The sequence below is a fragment of the Clupea harengus genome, chromosome 17, assembly GCF_900700415.2.
Source record: "Clupea harengus chromosome 17, Ch_v2.0.2, whole genome shotgun sequence".
Taxonomy (NCBI): domain Eukaryota; kingdom Metazoa; phylum Chordata; class Actinopteri; order Clupeiformes; family Clupeidae; genus Clupea; species Clupea harengus.
Window position 1 is genome coordinate 27223701 of NC_045168.1, and position 12334 is coordinate 27236034.

Genomic DNA, 12334 nt, shown 5'->3' on the forward strand with positions numbered 1-12334 from the left:
ATATCCCTGCCTTGTTTCCAGGGACATCTTAATTCATATTCCTAACTTCTGACTCAAGTCAATTTGATCAAAATGTGTGTGTCCCACATTAAAGGGTTCAGGGTGTCCTCATTCGGGGATATTTTCAGATCAGAGGAGGATTAGTGTCTGATCTATTAAAAAAAAAAAAGAAGTAAAAACTAGCTGTAACCAGTCCTGCACGTCAATCCAGTTAGGCTACTTTAGACTTATCCACAGCACGTGTCAGTTGAAACAGACTAAAGGCAACCACTAAGTTTAAACACTAAATCAAATATACAAAAATGCAAGAGATACCAGATGATTTTGTCTCTCTTAGTTTCTGCACTTTTGTATTGCATTTTACAAATGATAAGACTCGATATGGATCACAATGGATCAGTGGAGGCAATAGAGTGTACAGCAGTATGTGAACATAAAGATTGGAGAATTTTTGTTTTAGTACATAGTAGGTTTCTTGAGACTTCACCCAGCAGGAGATTCAAACAGGACCCCTTCCCAAGCATACCAACCCCATGCAGAAGAAACCACTGGTTTTGGGGGATATGACAAACCAGTCAACCCAGACCTCAAGACAGCTTTCAGGACATTAGATATTCCAGTAACAAAAACACCCCTAGACACCACATTAGAAGATGCATATTATGGAGTATGACAGGTTTGTTATGACTGTATTCTCTTACACTGAAATGGAAGTGAATCTGGGTGCCTTGTATATTTACAACCTAGTTTCTCTGATTGAATCTACACCTACAACATTTACATTACATTACATTTAGTCATTTAGCAGACGCTTTTATCCAAAGCGATGTACAAAGCAGAGAACAATAACAATAAATTCAACAGCATGTTTGAGAGCCAAACAAGACAAGCAAAAAATCTGTATTTTGCTATGACCCATAAGAGCTTTAAGAAAGTTTAAGTGCACACCCAAATTCACTCTCCTCATTTCTACAAAAACAAGCACCCATTCCATCCCAGGCCTGCCTGTAGAACAAAAGAGAGAGCAGGAGTTCATGTCCCCGCGCATGAGAAGAAGTGTAAATGTCAAGGTGAGAAGGTGAGTTATTCTCCTCAGGGAAAAGACACCACCTAACCCGTTGTATCGACCAAAGGGGTTAGTAATGATTAGAACATTGGATTTTTTTGGGGAAAATAGACATCATTGTTAAGTTGGACGCAGAGAGGTCATGTTATCATTTGAATCCCGCAAATGCAAGGGGTAAGGGGAGACGATAATCTCCACAGCCTCCAGAGAACTTCCCAAAAGAAAAAGAGGGATGAAAAAGAGGGAAGAAAAATAGAGAATGAAAGCTCCTTACATTGGAGAAACAATATAAAACACGGTTGATTTGGAACTCCCTTCACATTCTAATGTACTGACATGTTAACCCTAATCCACCGTTACACAAACTGCTAAATTCTAAAAATTAATTAGGGCAGGTACACTGTCAACGGAGCTAATTAAATGATGTGCTTTGGTTAAAATAAAGATTAATGATTATCGCCAGCAACCATGGACAAAAACAGGCCATGTAAGGTTTGCTCTTTAGCATAATATTTTTCTGGCAAAACATAGAAGAGTTATTAGCCGGCAACCATATTATAGGAGCAACAATATACTCCATTTTACAGATACACCTTGGTCTCTTGTGTATTATTGCTCAACAGGGGGTCTCTGTTATACGGCCTACTCTAATTAAGACCCACAATGGCGTCTGTGAGAGTTCCAACCACCAACCAGCCAACATGGGACTCCCCCCCCCCCCACAGGGCTGGGGTCTGGCCTGCACTAACCCGTCTGTGTGAGCGGTCAGGGCTACGCCCGCGGGACTCGGCCTTGCGTGCCGAGAACTGCTTCAGCAGATCTTCCAGGTTGGGCTCACAGGACGACACGCGGATGGAGGGGAGGTTGGCATTGCGAGAGCGGGAGGGGGAGGCCGCAGGGTAGGAGGGAGGGCGGGCCGGGGAGCGACGGTGGCGGGGGTTGGGGCTGGGGGTGAGGCTCTTGTGGCCATGGTTATCCCTGGGGGTGTTGAAGGAGTGGTACCTCTTTGGGGGTCTGGGGGAGTTACTCTGGGCTCGTGTCATCACCTGAGGAGAGGGGATCAGGTCCAATAAAATGGTCAAACATCACACACACATCACACACACCTACAGCGTGCTCCAGTGGGGCTCCGCCTGCAATAAAAAGCACAAGAGGATGACACTGGAAAGCATGGGTAACATGATGTGATTAAGAAATGCTTGCTTCTTTGCTGCTGCTGCTGCTCCTTAGATGCTGTGGATCCAATGTGACACAGTTTTATGTTAATAAACGAAATACAGAATCACTTCAGACAAAGACTGAAGACTTTCCCAAAACCACCCCGCTGGCTTCCATTGTGGACTTCTGGTTGTTCTGCTAGCGCCCACCGGGGCGGACGCGGACGCGTACCTCTTTGGCCCAGGCTGGCTTGTCAGCGGGGTTGACCGAGTCCTTGTAGTGGTAGAGCTGCTTCTTGTCCCCGGGCCTGGCGTCCTGCTGCTGCTGCTGCTGAAGGGACACCAGGTAGGCCCTCTCCTGCTGGAGCTGCCGCTGCAGACGCTCCGCCTGCCTCTGCTCCTCCAGCTGCTTCCGCTTGTACTCCTGCAGAGAGAGAGAGAGAGAGAGAGAGAGAGAGAGAGAGAGAGAGAAGAGAAGAGAGAGAGAGGAGAGAGGAAGAGAGAGAGAGAGAGAGAGAGAGAGAGAGAGGGAGGGAGAGAGAGAAAGGGAGAGAGAGAAGCAGAGTAGACAGAGAGAGAGAGAGAAGAGAGAGAGAAGAGAGAGAAGCAGAGTAGACAGAGAGAGAGAGAGAGAAGAGAGAGAGAAGAGAGAGAGAGAGAGAGAGAAAGAGAGAGAGAGAGGAAGAGAGAGAGAGAGAGAGAGAGAGAGAGAAAGAAAGGGAGAGAGAGAGAGAGGGAGAGGGAGAGGGAGAGAGAGAGAGAGAGAGAGAGAGAGAGAGAGAGAGAGGGAGGGAGAGAGAGAAAGGGAGAGATGACTCTCACAGAAAGAAGTTGCGGTGGATGGAGCCGGCGCCAAAAGAGACTACGACCAGGTGAGGTACACAAACACAATGGACTGCACAAGCACTCATGCAAAGCAGACCCGCACACTCCCAGGTCACCAGGAAGGACTTTACACCGGAGTTAAACCTCCATCAGTGACCTATTGTTTAGACAGTCACCCATTTAAATGTTGTTCTCTTTGTTTAAAGACGTTGTTGGACAGAGGATGAACAGTCATAAAAGGAGTGGGAGTGGGCCACCCTGACATTGGCCTCCAGAGCTAGGACACACACTCGAGTGGCCTCCAGAGCTAGGACACACACTCGAGAGGCCTCCAGAGCTAGGACACACACTCGGCAGGCCTCCAGAGCTAGGACACACACTCGAGAGGAGCTAGGACACACACTCGAGAGGAGCTAGGACACACACTCGAGAGGCAGAGCTAGGACACACACTCGGCAGGCCTCCAGAGCTAGGACACACACTCGGCAGGCCTCCAGAGCTAGGACACACACTCGAGAGGCCTCCAGAGCTAGGACACACACTCGAGAGGAGCTAGGACACACACTCGAGAGGAGCTAGGATACACACTCGAGAGGAGCTAGGATACACACTCGAGAGGCCTCCAGAGCTAGGACACACACTCCAGAGGAGCTAGGACACACACTCGAGAGGAGCTAGGATACACACTCGAGAGGAGCTAGGACACACACTCGAGAGGCCTCCAGAGCTAGGACACACACTCGGCAAGGGCCTCGGCAAAATGAGGCCACTCTCCGCTTTGAACTTTCTCTGGTGTGCTTGAACATGGACCAGGGAGTCTTTGTGGTCTTTGTCCCCCTTCTCATTGGCCATTCAAATCCACCACAAGCCAATAACTAACATCTGCTGTGAGCAGCCGCCCAATGCCAATGGAGGGGGCACATATACTATATAAAGAACTATATAAAGCGCTATATAAAGATATATGGTTTTACATTTCAAAGGGGGCGAGAGCATCTACACATGCAAAACTGGACACAGCTATACCAAAGGGGCATGGTCACGTGACAGGTAGCGATGAATGATGATGTGAAGGTCAGGGACGAGGGGTCAGAGGTGAGAGACCTCCTGATTGGTGGGGTTTTTTTACCAGGAGAAGGGCCTGCTCCTGCAGGAGCTGCTGCTGCAGGATCTCCAGCTGCCTCTGCTCCTCCTCCAGCTGCCTGCGGATGTACTCCTGCCCCACCCGCAGCCAGAGAGAGGAGGGGAGAAAAAAAAGAGAGAAAGAAGCAGAGAGTAAGGCCAAAAGAGAAGAGCAAGAAAAGCCCCTGTGCTGCAATCAGCCCAATCAACCTGCAGATTAGAGGAAAAACAGTTATTGAAAGAAAAAGAGAGAAAGAGGGGAAAGAGGGGGATGATGAGATCACAGAAGAGGGGAAGAGAGGATGGAGAGGAAGAGACGGCCATGAGGAAAAAAAAAGAATGATACAGAGGCCTGAGGAGGAAAGTCAAAAACTTAAACAGAAGAGAGAGAGAGAGAGAAGACAGGGAGGAGAGGAATGAGCAGAGAGAGATTAGGAAACCAAAGAAAGCAGGTTAAAGAAAAGCAGAGGAGACAAGGGGGGCGGAGAGGCTTAAAAATAGAGGGTTTTAGTGAGAGAACAAAAGAGAGAGAGAGAGAGAGGAGAGAGGAAGTGAGTGAGAGAGAGCGATAGAGAGATAGGGGTAGCTGTGATGTGCACTGACAGGGCCAACCCAGCTGGAAAGAGAGGTTATATCCAGTGACATCGGAAGTGAGGGAAACATGCATCAGAAAGCTGGAGCCTCGCGAAGGACGAGCGTCTGGAGAAGTGAGTGGGAGTGAGAGGCCCGCGCGGCGTGCAGAGTCATCGTGCCCGAGACCCGGCAGGCACCTCTGGGGACGAGAGCACTGCCTCGCCAAGTGGAAAAGCTTTGGAGGTACTGACATGAGACGTCAGGACTGAGCGGAAGGCATTAGTCCAACACGATATGGCCGTCTTCACGTAGGCCTCCTTGCATTCTACTGGCTTAAGATGACATGCAAAGTCCACTCTTCTACTAACACTCTTCCGGAAGCTTCTCTTGAGCGTCAAGCTTGAGTGTGGCCTGGGAGTTGCTGGATGGCACCATGGTGACGAGAGTTCCCCCACCACAACCTCCCCCCCTGCCTGTGTGTGAAGGGCGTGGAGGAGGGGGGGGGGGGTGTCTGTGCAGGCTGCCACGACGCTTCCATTCACACGGAACATAACACCATCCATGACACCATCAAGACTCCATGACGTGTTCTGAAAGTTGAGCGGAGAGACACACCGACCCTGACCCTCCATCGGCTGTGGAGCCCACACCGCTTCTCCTGCGCCCTCCTTCTCCAGCGGAGGGAGAGGATGTGCACACATGCCAGGGACGGTTTCATTCAGGTAATGGCAATGAAAGAATAGTCTACAGACTACACGTGGGAGGAGGAAGGGGGGGGTTACAGTCCTCCAGGAGAACCCTTCAAATATGCAGTCTTTCCAGAACATGGTCTCAGGGATATGAGTCATGGGAAGAGAGAGAGAGAGAGAGAGAGAGAGAGAGAGAGAGAGAGAGAGAGAGAGAGGGAGGGAGGGAGAGAGAGAGAGAGAGACAGAAAGAGAGGTTTATATAACTGGGGCATTAGCAGATCTGATTTCTGAATCCAACTGGTCAGCAGCAGTAGACTCCCCCGCAGGACAGACCCGGTATGACAGTGGGGGGAAGACTACTGCAGGTGGGCGTGTGAATGAACACCTCGTGTCTGGAGTCTGGATCATATTATATTCATGTGTTTGTGAGCGTCTGCCTCACCTCATGGCACATCTAGGAGCTCACTATCTAGATGTCACTATCCCCACTCACCACTGCTGCTTGGGCTGGGTTATTGATAATAAATGTTGCCATAACGACAGAGATGTTTCTGTGTTTGAATTTATCGGCTAAATGTTTTTTTTTTTTTTTTTTTCCTCAGTAGGTTAGATGAGAACCAAATTCTCCCAACAAATGTATTCATATTTTTTTTTTTAAAGCAAAATCCTGGATCATCAATCACTGTTTTGAATACTGGGTGGGATGATTTCCATCCGTGAGTAATGATTGGTCGATGACAGGTTGCATGTCTGCAGAGGACTCTGGGTAAGTTGCTGGGTGTGTATACCTTACACCAGCAGTTATGGAGTGAAAGGGTGTGTTTTAATATTTTACAAGTGTGCTGGTATGCAGGGATGTATGATTCAGAGGGCGATTATGCATCCATATGTGTTTGTGAATATGGTGTCAGCAGTAAGAGTGTGGGTATTAGCATGTGCGTGCATGTGCATACATGTGCGTGTGTATGTGTGTGTGTGTGTGTGTGTGCAGACAGGAGTGTGTGGGTGTGTGTAAGCATATGTGCATGTACTAGCTCAGCATGTCTGTCACTTCTGGATTGTAGCGTGTGTGTGTGTGTCCCTGCTGCCTCTCTGCGTGCATAATGTTCATTCCCTTTAGTGTGTGTGTGTGTGTGTGTGTGTGTGTGTGTGTGTGTGTTGTACTTGTTTCCGCTTCTTTGCGCTTCCTCCTCACTGATCGTCTTTGCTATTGTACTCGGTGGAAATGACTCCGTAAGGGAAGTGACAGAAGTGGTTAACACAATGCCAGGGGAAGAAACATGGGATATATAACCATACTAAATGCCTATACCCTGTCACACACATGGGATATATCACCATACTAAATGCCTATACCCTGTCACACACATGGGATATATAACCATACTAAATGCCTATACCCTGTCACACACATGGGATATATCACCATACTAAATGCCCATATCTTGTCACATGCAAGAACAGTGCAGGACTTATCTTCGTTTATGCACAAATACATGTATGTATTAATGTAATTGTGTCTGTATGTGTGTGTGTTTGAGTTTGTGTTTTGTCTGTGAGTGTGTGCCTGTGCATTAGTACCTGTTCCCTCTCGGCGTGCCGACGCTCCTCCTCTCTCCTAAGCTGCTCCATCTCCTCATAGCGTCTCCTCTGCTCCCGCTCCTGCTGTTTCCTCAGCTCACGCTCCCGGCGCTGTTGCTGAGGACCCAGAAACAAGCACACAACAACTCACTAACTCCCCACGGACGTCTCCAGAAACAAGCACACAACAACTCACTAACTCCCCACGGACGTCTCCAGAAACAAGCACACAACAACTCACTAACTCCCCACGGACGTCTCTAGAAACAAGCACACAACAACTCACTAACTCCCCACAGACGTCTCTAGAAACAAGCACACAACTCACTAACTCTCAACGAACGTCTCTAGTTCTTTTAATCTCTGATCTGCTAAGTGCATTGCCACCAATGGAATTCTCCAATGTTATCTCAAATGACTCTCTTAACAAAGGAAAAAAAAAGTCAAATACTATAGTCCCTGACTGAATTAATAGCTTTGGACTACACAACTATTTGGTAACGGATCTAACTGCCTTTTGTGCACTGCATATATACTATTTTGACAGGTCTTTCAAAGCATGTGAAGAGGAGGGGACTAAATAATGTAAATATTGATTCAAATTTCATTATTGCACATTCCTTTGAGACTCACCAATGAACTAACTGATGAAAACCCATTGCTCTGAGCAAATTCCATCAGTGGTATCATTGTACTGTATGCTCGCTGCAGGCTAAATGTCAGTATTGGAACTAGAACTCGGAACTAAAATGGGAGTCGAGCCAACGACTATCAATAAATGCACTGAGGCTTGAATGGCTGGACATAGAAGGAAATGAAAAAAACATAACACTTTGATAGGTGTCATGGGTACATTTAGTTAATTAAACAATACATTCTAGGTCCATGATATATATATATGGTATACCACAGCATACAGGCATTTAAGGCCATGATATATTTGTGATATACCACAGTCTATTGTGTGTTGTGGTATCATTCGAAATCAAATTCTGAATCAAATGCTCTCTGTGTGGATGTGACTATCTCCCCCCCCACCAGGTGGCGCTGTGAGGGCGGGCGTGAGCTCTGTGGGCCTGTGGAGCATCCTGTCCCCTGCTGAGAGGGCTGACAGGAGCCCCGCTGAGAGGTGGAGCAATGAGGGGCATGTGTGGGGACGGGAGGGGGGAGGGGGGCATGGATGGATGGGGGGATGGATGGATGGATGGATGGACGGGAGGAGGAGGGAGGGGGCATGGATGGATGGATGGATGGATGGATGGATGGATAGATAGATGGATAGATGGATAGATAGATAGATAGATAGATAGATGGATAGATGGATAGATGGATGGACGGATGGATGGATGGATGGATGGATGGATGGATGGATGCCTACAGTGAAGAGCCGGAGCCCAGGGGAAAAGCTTAATTCCTCATCGCAGGGTCGTCGTTCTTCCCCACTCTATTCCCCTCTCCATTTGCGCCCCTCTGTCATGCCGTCCTGTTGTCGTTCCTCCTCTATCATGTTGTCCATCGACTAATCTGGGTTTCCATCCTTCACTCTCCCCTGACCAGTCCTCCTCTCTACCCACCTCCCCGTCCATATTTCTCTCCACTCCACTCCACTCCACCCTACACCACCTCTGGCTGAGATAGTTTACAGTTGAAGTGTTTAGCAGATGCTGGACCAGTGCTCTCACAAGGTGCCAGCAAGTCCTCCCCCCCTGCAGGGGGAGCCGATAGGAGAGGAGCACCTGGGATACTGCAGCTTTCTCTACTGCACCTATGAAGTGGCACACAGTGTAGGAAATAGCTTCCTGTGCAGCTCAAGCATGCTGGCATTGTGAGATGCTGTTTGAAGGAAGCCGTGCAGCAGGTCTGACAATCCCAATCACACCCCTATAACCATCGCTTCATCTCTCTATCTCTTCATCTCTCCATCTCTCTATCTCTCTATCGCTCCATCTCTCTATCGCTCCATCTCTCCATCTCTCATCTATCTCTCTCCATCTCTCCATCTCTCATCTCTCCATCTCTCCATCTCTCATCTCTCCATCTCTCTCTCACTCATCTCTCCATCTCTCATCTCTTCATCGCTCCATCTCTTCATCTCTCCATCTCTCCATCTCTTCATCTCTTCATCTCTTCATCTCTTCATCTCTGCATCTCTCCATCTCTCCATCTCTCATCTCTCATCTCTCTCCCATCTCTCCATCTCTCCATCTCTCATCTCTCTCTCCATCTCTCCCTCTCTCCCTCTCTCCCTCTCTCCCTCTCTCCCTCTCTCCTCCTTTGGAACACAGCCCTGATGAAGAGGTGGGCCAGAGCAGAGCTGAGCAGGGCCACGCCCCCGTCTCCAGACTCGCCATCTGTTTGCTCACCTCTCAGTCTCCCCCTCTCCTCTCCTCCTCCTCCTTCCCTCCTGTCCATCTCCACCTCCTTCCCTCCTGTCCATCTCCACCTCCTCGCTCCCCCTCTCCTCTCCTCCTTTCCTCCTGTCCATCTCCACCTCCTCGCTCCCCCTCTCCTCTCCTCCTCCTCCTTCCCTCCTGTCCATCTCCACCTCCTCGCTCTCGCTCCCCCTCTCCCCTCTCCTCTCCTCCTCCTTCCCTCCTGTCCATCTCCACCTCCTCGCTCTCGCTCCCCCTCTCCCCTCTCCTCTCCTCCTCCTTCCCTCCTGTCCATCTCCACCTCCTCGCTCCCCCTCCCCTCTCCCCTCTCCTCTCCCCCCTCATCCCTGCTCCTCCACCCGGGCGGCTCACCTCCTCCAGTCTCCGCCGCTGCTCCTTCTGCTCCTCGATGCGCTTCTGCCGCTCGGCCAGTAGCTGGCGCTTGTGCTCCTCATTCTGCTGCTGCTCCAACTGCTGCCGCCGCAGAGCCTCAGAGCGCTCCTTATTGGCCAGCTGCAGGCGCAGGAAGTCCCGCCTCAGCGTGGACTCGCCGGGGATGTTGATGATGGAGCTGGGAGGGGCGACAGAGGAGGTGTCAATCACTTGGAGCTGAAACATGCACTGCACACAACTACACCAGACCGAAAGGAGTTCCTAAAACACTGTAGTGTCAGTTGTCGCGTAGGATGTGTTAGCGGAATACAGTACAGTATTGATATGTTTAAATCAGTCATTCATTCATTGTTTCATGCTTTTTTCAATCATTTGCAAAGTTTCTTAGTGTTTCATTAAGGGTTTCAAGTGTTCCAAGCAGAGAAGGAGAATGTGAATGTGAGGGTTATGTTGTACCAGTGTGTGTGTGTGTGTGTTTGTATGTGCTGTATGCCCTGTAGAATGTGACGGTTACAAGTTTTCAATCAAGATTCTTGATTACACTGTAAAACTAATTGAACAGAAATGAAAAGTTCCCTGAGGTGTGGTGTTAAAACACAAAATCACACAAACAATTTTCAGACGCAATCATTATCTACTAATATCAGCGTGGGGGGATTCAGATGTGTGTGACATACCTGGGCTCGCCCATCTCCCGCTCCTCCTCATCCTCACTGCCGCTGTACTCGTACTCCGTTTCATCTGTCACACACACACACACACACCAAAACACAGATCTCAACCACACACACCAAAGCACAGATCTCAACCACACACACACACAACCACATGCTATTATCAGGGTGTTGTGGGGACTTCGATTGATTAGTCCTCTGAGAAGAAACCGTTTGTGACGGCGTTAAAAGCTGTCATTGGACACACATCGCACCCCCTCTCTCCGTTTTCCATTCATCTCTTCCAGAACGAAGGAGCCATTTTTGTGAGTCACATTTCTTCCTCTCTGTTTCACTCCACACTCTCACAATCTCTTCCCCCATTACAGCCATTCTCTTGGCACACGAGTACACAGGAGGTGAAGAGCTAAATTGGACGAGGGAGTACTCAAGTTCCCAGCCCATTTTGCCGCTAATTTCCATGACAGGAATCTCAATTTGAAGTGTCTTAAATGCACCCAATACCAGGGGGACTAAGCTGTAGTGATGGTTTCCACCAGCATGCTCGAAGCTACCGTGTCGTTGGCTCACTCACCCCTCTCGCCCCTCTTCTTCTTGGTGCGGTCGATGTGGTCCTTCAGCTGGATGCGGACCTGCCTCTCGTTGGGCAGGTCGCGGATGTAGGGGTGCTTGAGCAGCTGCTCCGTGCTGGGCCTCTGGTTGTGGTTCTTCACCAGGCAGCTGTCCACAAACGACTGGAACTTCTTCGACCTGAGGAGGAGAAGGGAGGAGGGGAGAGGAGAGGAGAGGAGAGGAGAAGAGAAGAGAGGAGAGGAGAGAGTGAGAGCATGGGAGAGGCAAGATGAGGAAACAGAAAATGCCAGGAGGGGGTGAACATGAGGGGGCAGACTAGGTTCTTGTGCCTCTCAGTCATCAGCCATCATGTGCTGTTGTTGTCTTTTGGTCAGCATCTCTGATTATATAAAAGGGGGATTGAGGACAGACGCCCATGGACACTATTAATAAACTGTCTCGCAGTAGGAGGGCCGCTGGTCTGGGAGGATGATTAAGACTCAGATGCTGTTCCAGGATCAGTGTTTTTACTTCACTAAGCAGTCCCTGCTGGATTTTGTGATTGCAATTGCAGGTTGTTGCAAATGTCTCTTATTACCGCAGTATTTCTGCAAAATCCAGTCGTGTGTGTGTGTGTGTGTGTGTAGTGTGTCCTGGTCGCCTCCATATATATATATATATAACACGTGTGTGTTGCTGTGAGTTGTTCGTGCAATAAAAAACTGACTGCAGTCAGCCTTGTTTGTTTGTTGTTTGTTTTGATGACTTTATGCATTATTTGCAATTTAATTAATTCAACTCAAAATCACCGCAATGTTTGATCATTCCCACAGCAAATTCAGTTCATTTTGGACGCAACAGTCACAAGAAACCCGTGCAAGATCCTGGAAGGACTGGCTGAGGTGCTACAGGCACGCCCCACTCCTCTCCCAGCCCTCTCAGGGATTATGAATGGGCATGGCAGTCATGGCGGGCATGGCAGGGCAGTCAGGGGTGCTTCACGTCCCATGGTTGCCGTCTGTAGCAACAGACATTCTTTGGCCGAGCTGGGAACATGCCCTCTCTAAGACTGGCACCTCACCAGCACCCCACAGTGACACCTGTTCTACCGCATCCTGCTTTTTAAGAATGGGACAAAAATACCCAAAAACACCAAAGGAATACTGTACATACATTATTTTTAAATACATATTTTTTTTTTTTAAATGTTCACACAAGACAGACATGGTTCCTTAGTGTAATTTCCCACAGGTGAGGATTACAGTGTGGGCTGCTATCTTGCAGCAGTAAATGAGTACAACTCGATCGGGGGGGGGGTGGTGGGTGGTAA

General features: G+C 48.9%; 1 protein-coding gene across 11 annotated transcripts in view; it reads right to left on the reverse strand.

The window, feature by feature from the left end:
* The window catches only part of tnikb (TRAF2 and NCK interacting kinase b), a 57423-nt gene that overhangs the window by 18790 nt on the left and 26299 nt on the right, over nucleotides 1–12334 (reverse strand). For 5 of the 11 annotated variants that reach the window (XM_031584296.2, XM_031584299.2, XM_031584300.2 and 2 more), the window contains 7 exons: nucleotides 11027–11202; nucleotides 10456–10519; nucleotides 9758–9956; nucleotides 7014–7130; nucleotides 4178–4273; nucleotides 2456–2647; nucleotides 1816–2112 (listed from right to left, as the gene is read on the reverse strand). In XM_031584296.2, the coding sequence (XP_031440156.1) occupies nucleotides 1816–2112; nucleotides 2456–2647; nucleotides 4178–4273; nucleotides 7014–7130; nucleotides 9758–9956; nucleotides 10456–10519; nucleotides 11027–11202 (1141 nt within the window). The remainder of the gene's footprint in view (nucleotides 1–1815; nucleotides 2113–2455; nucleotides 2648–4177; nucleotides 4274–7013; nucleotides 7131–9757; nucleotides 9957–10455; nucleotides 10520–11026; nucleotides 11203–12334) is intronic. The other 6 variants (XM_031584304.2, XM_031584303.2, XM_031584295.2 and 3 more) reach the window with 5 other exon arrangements.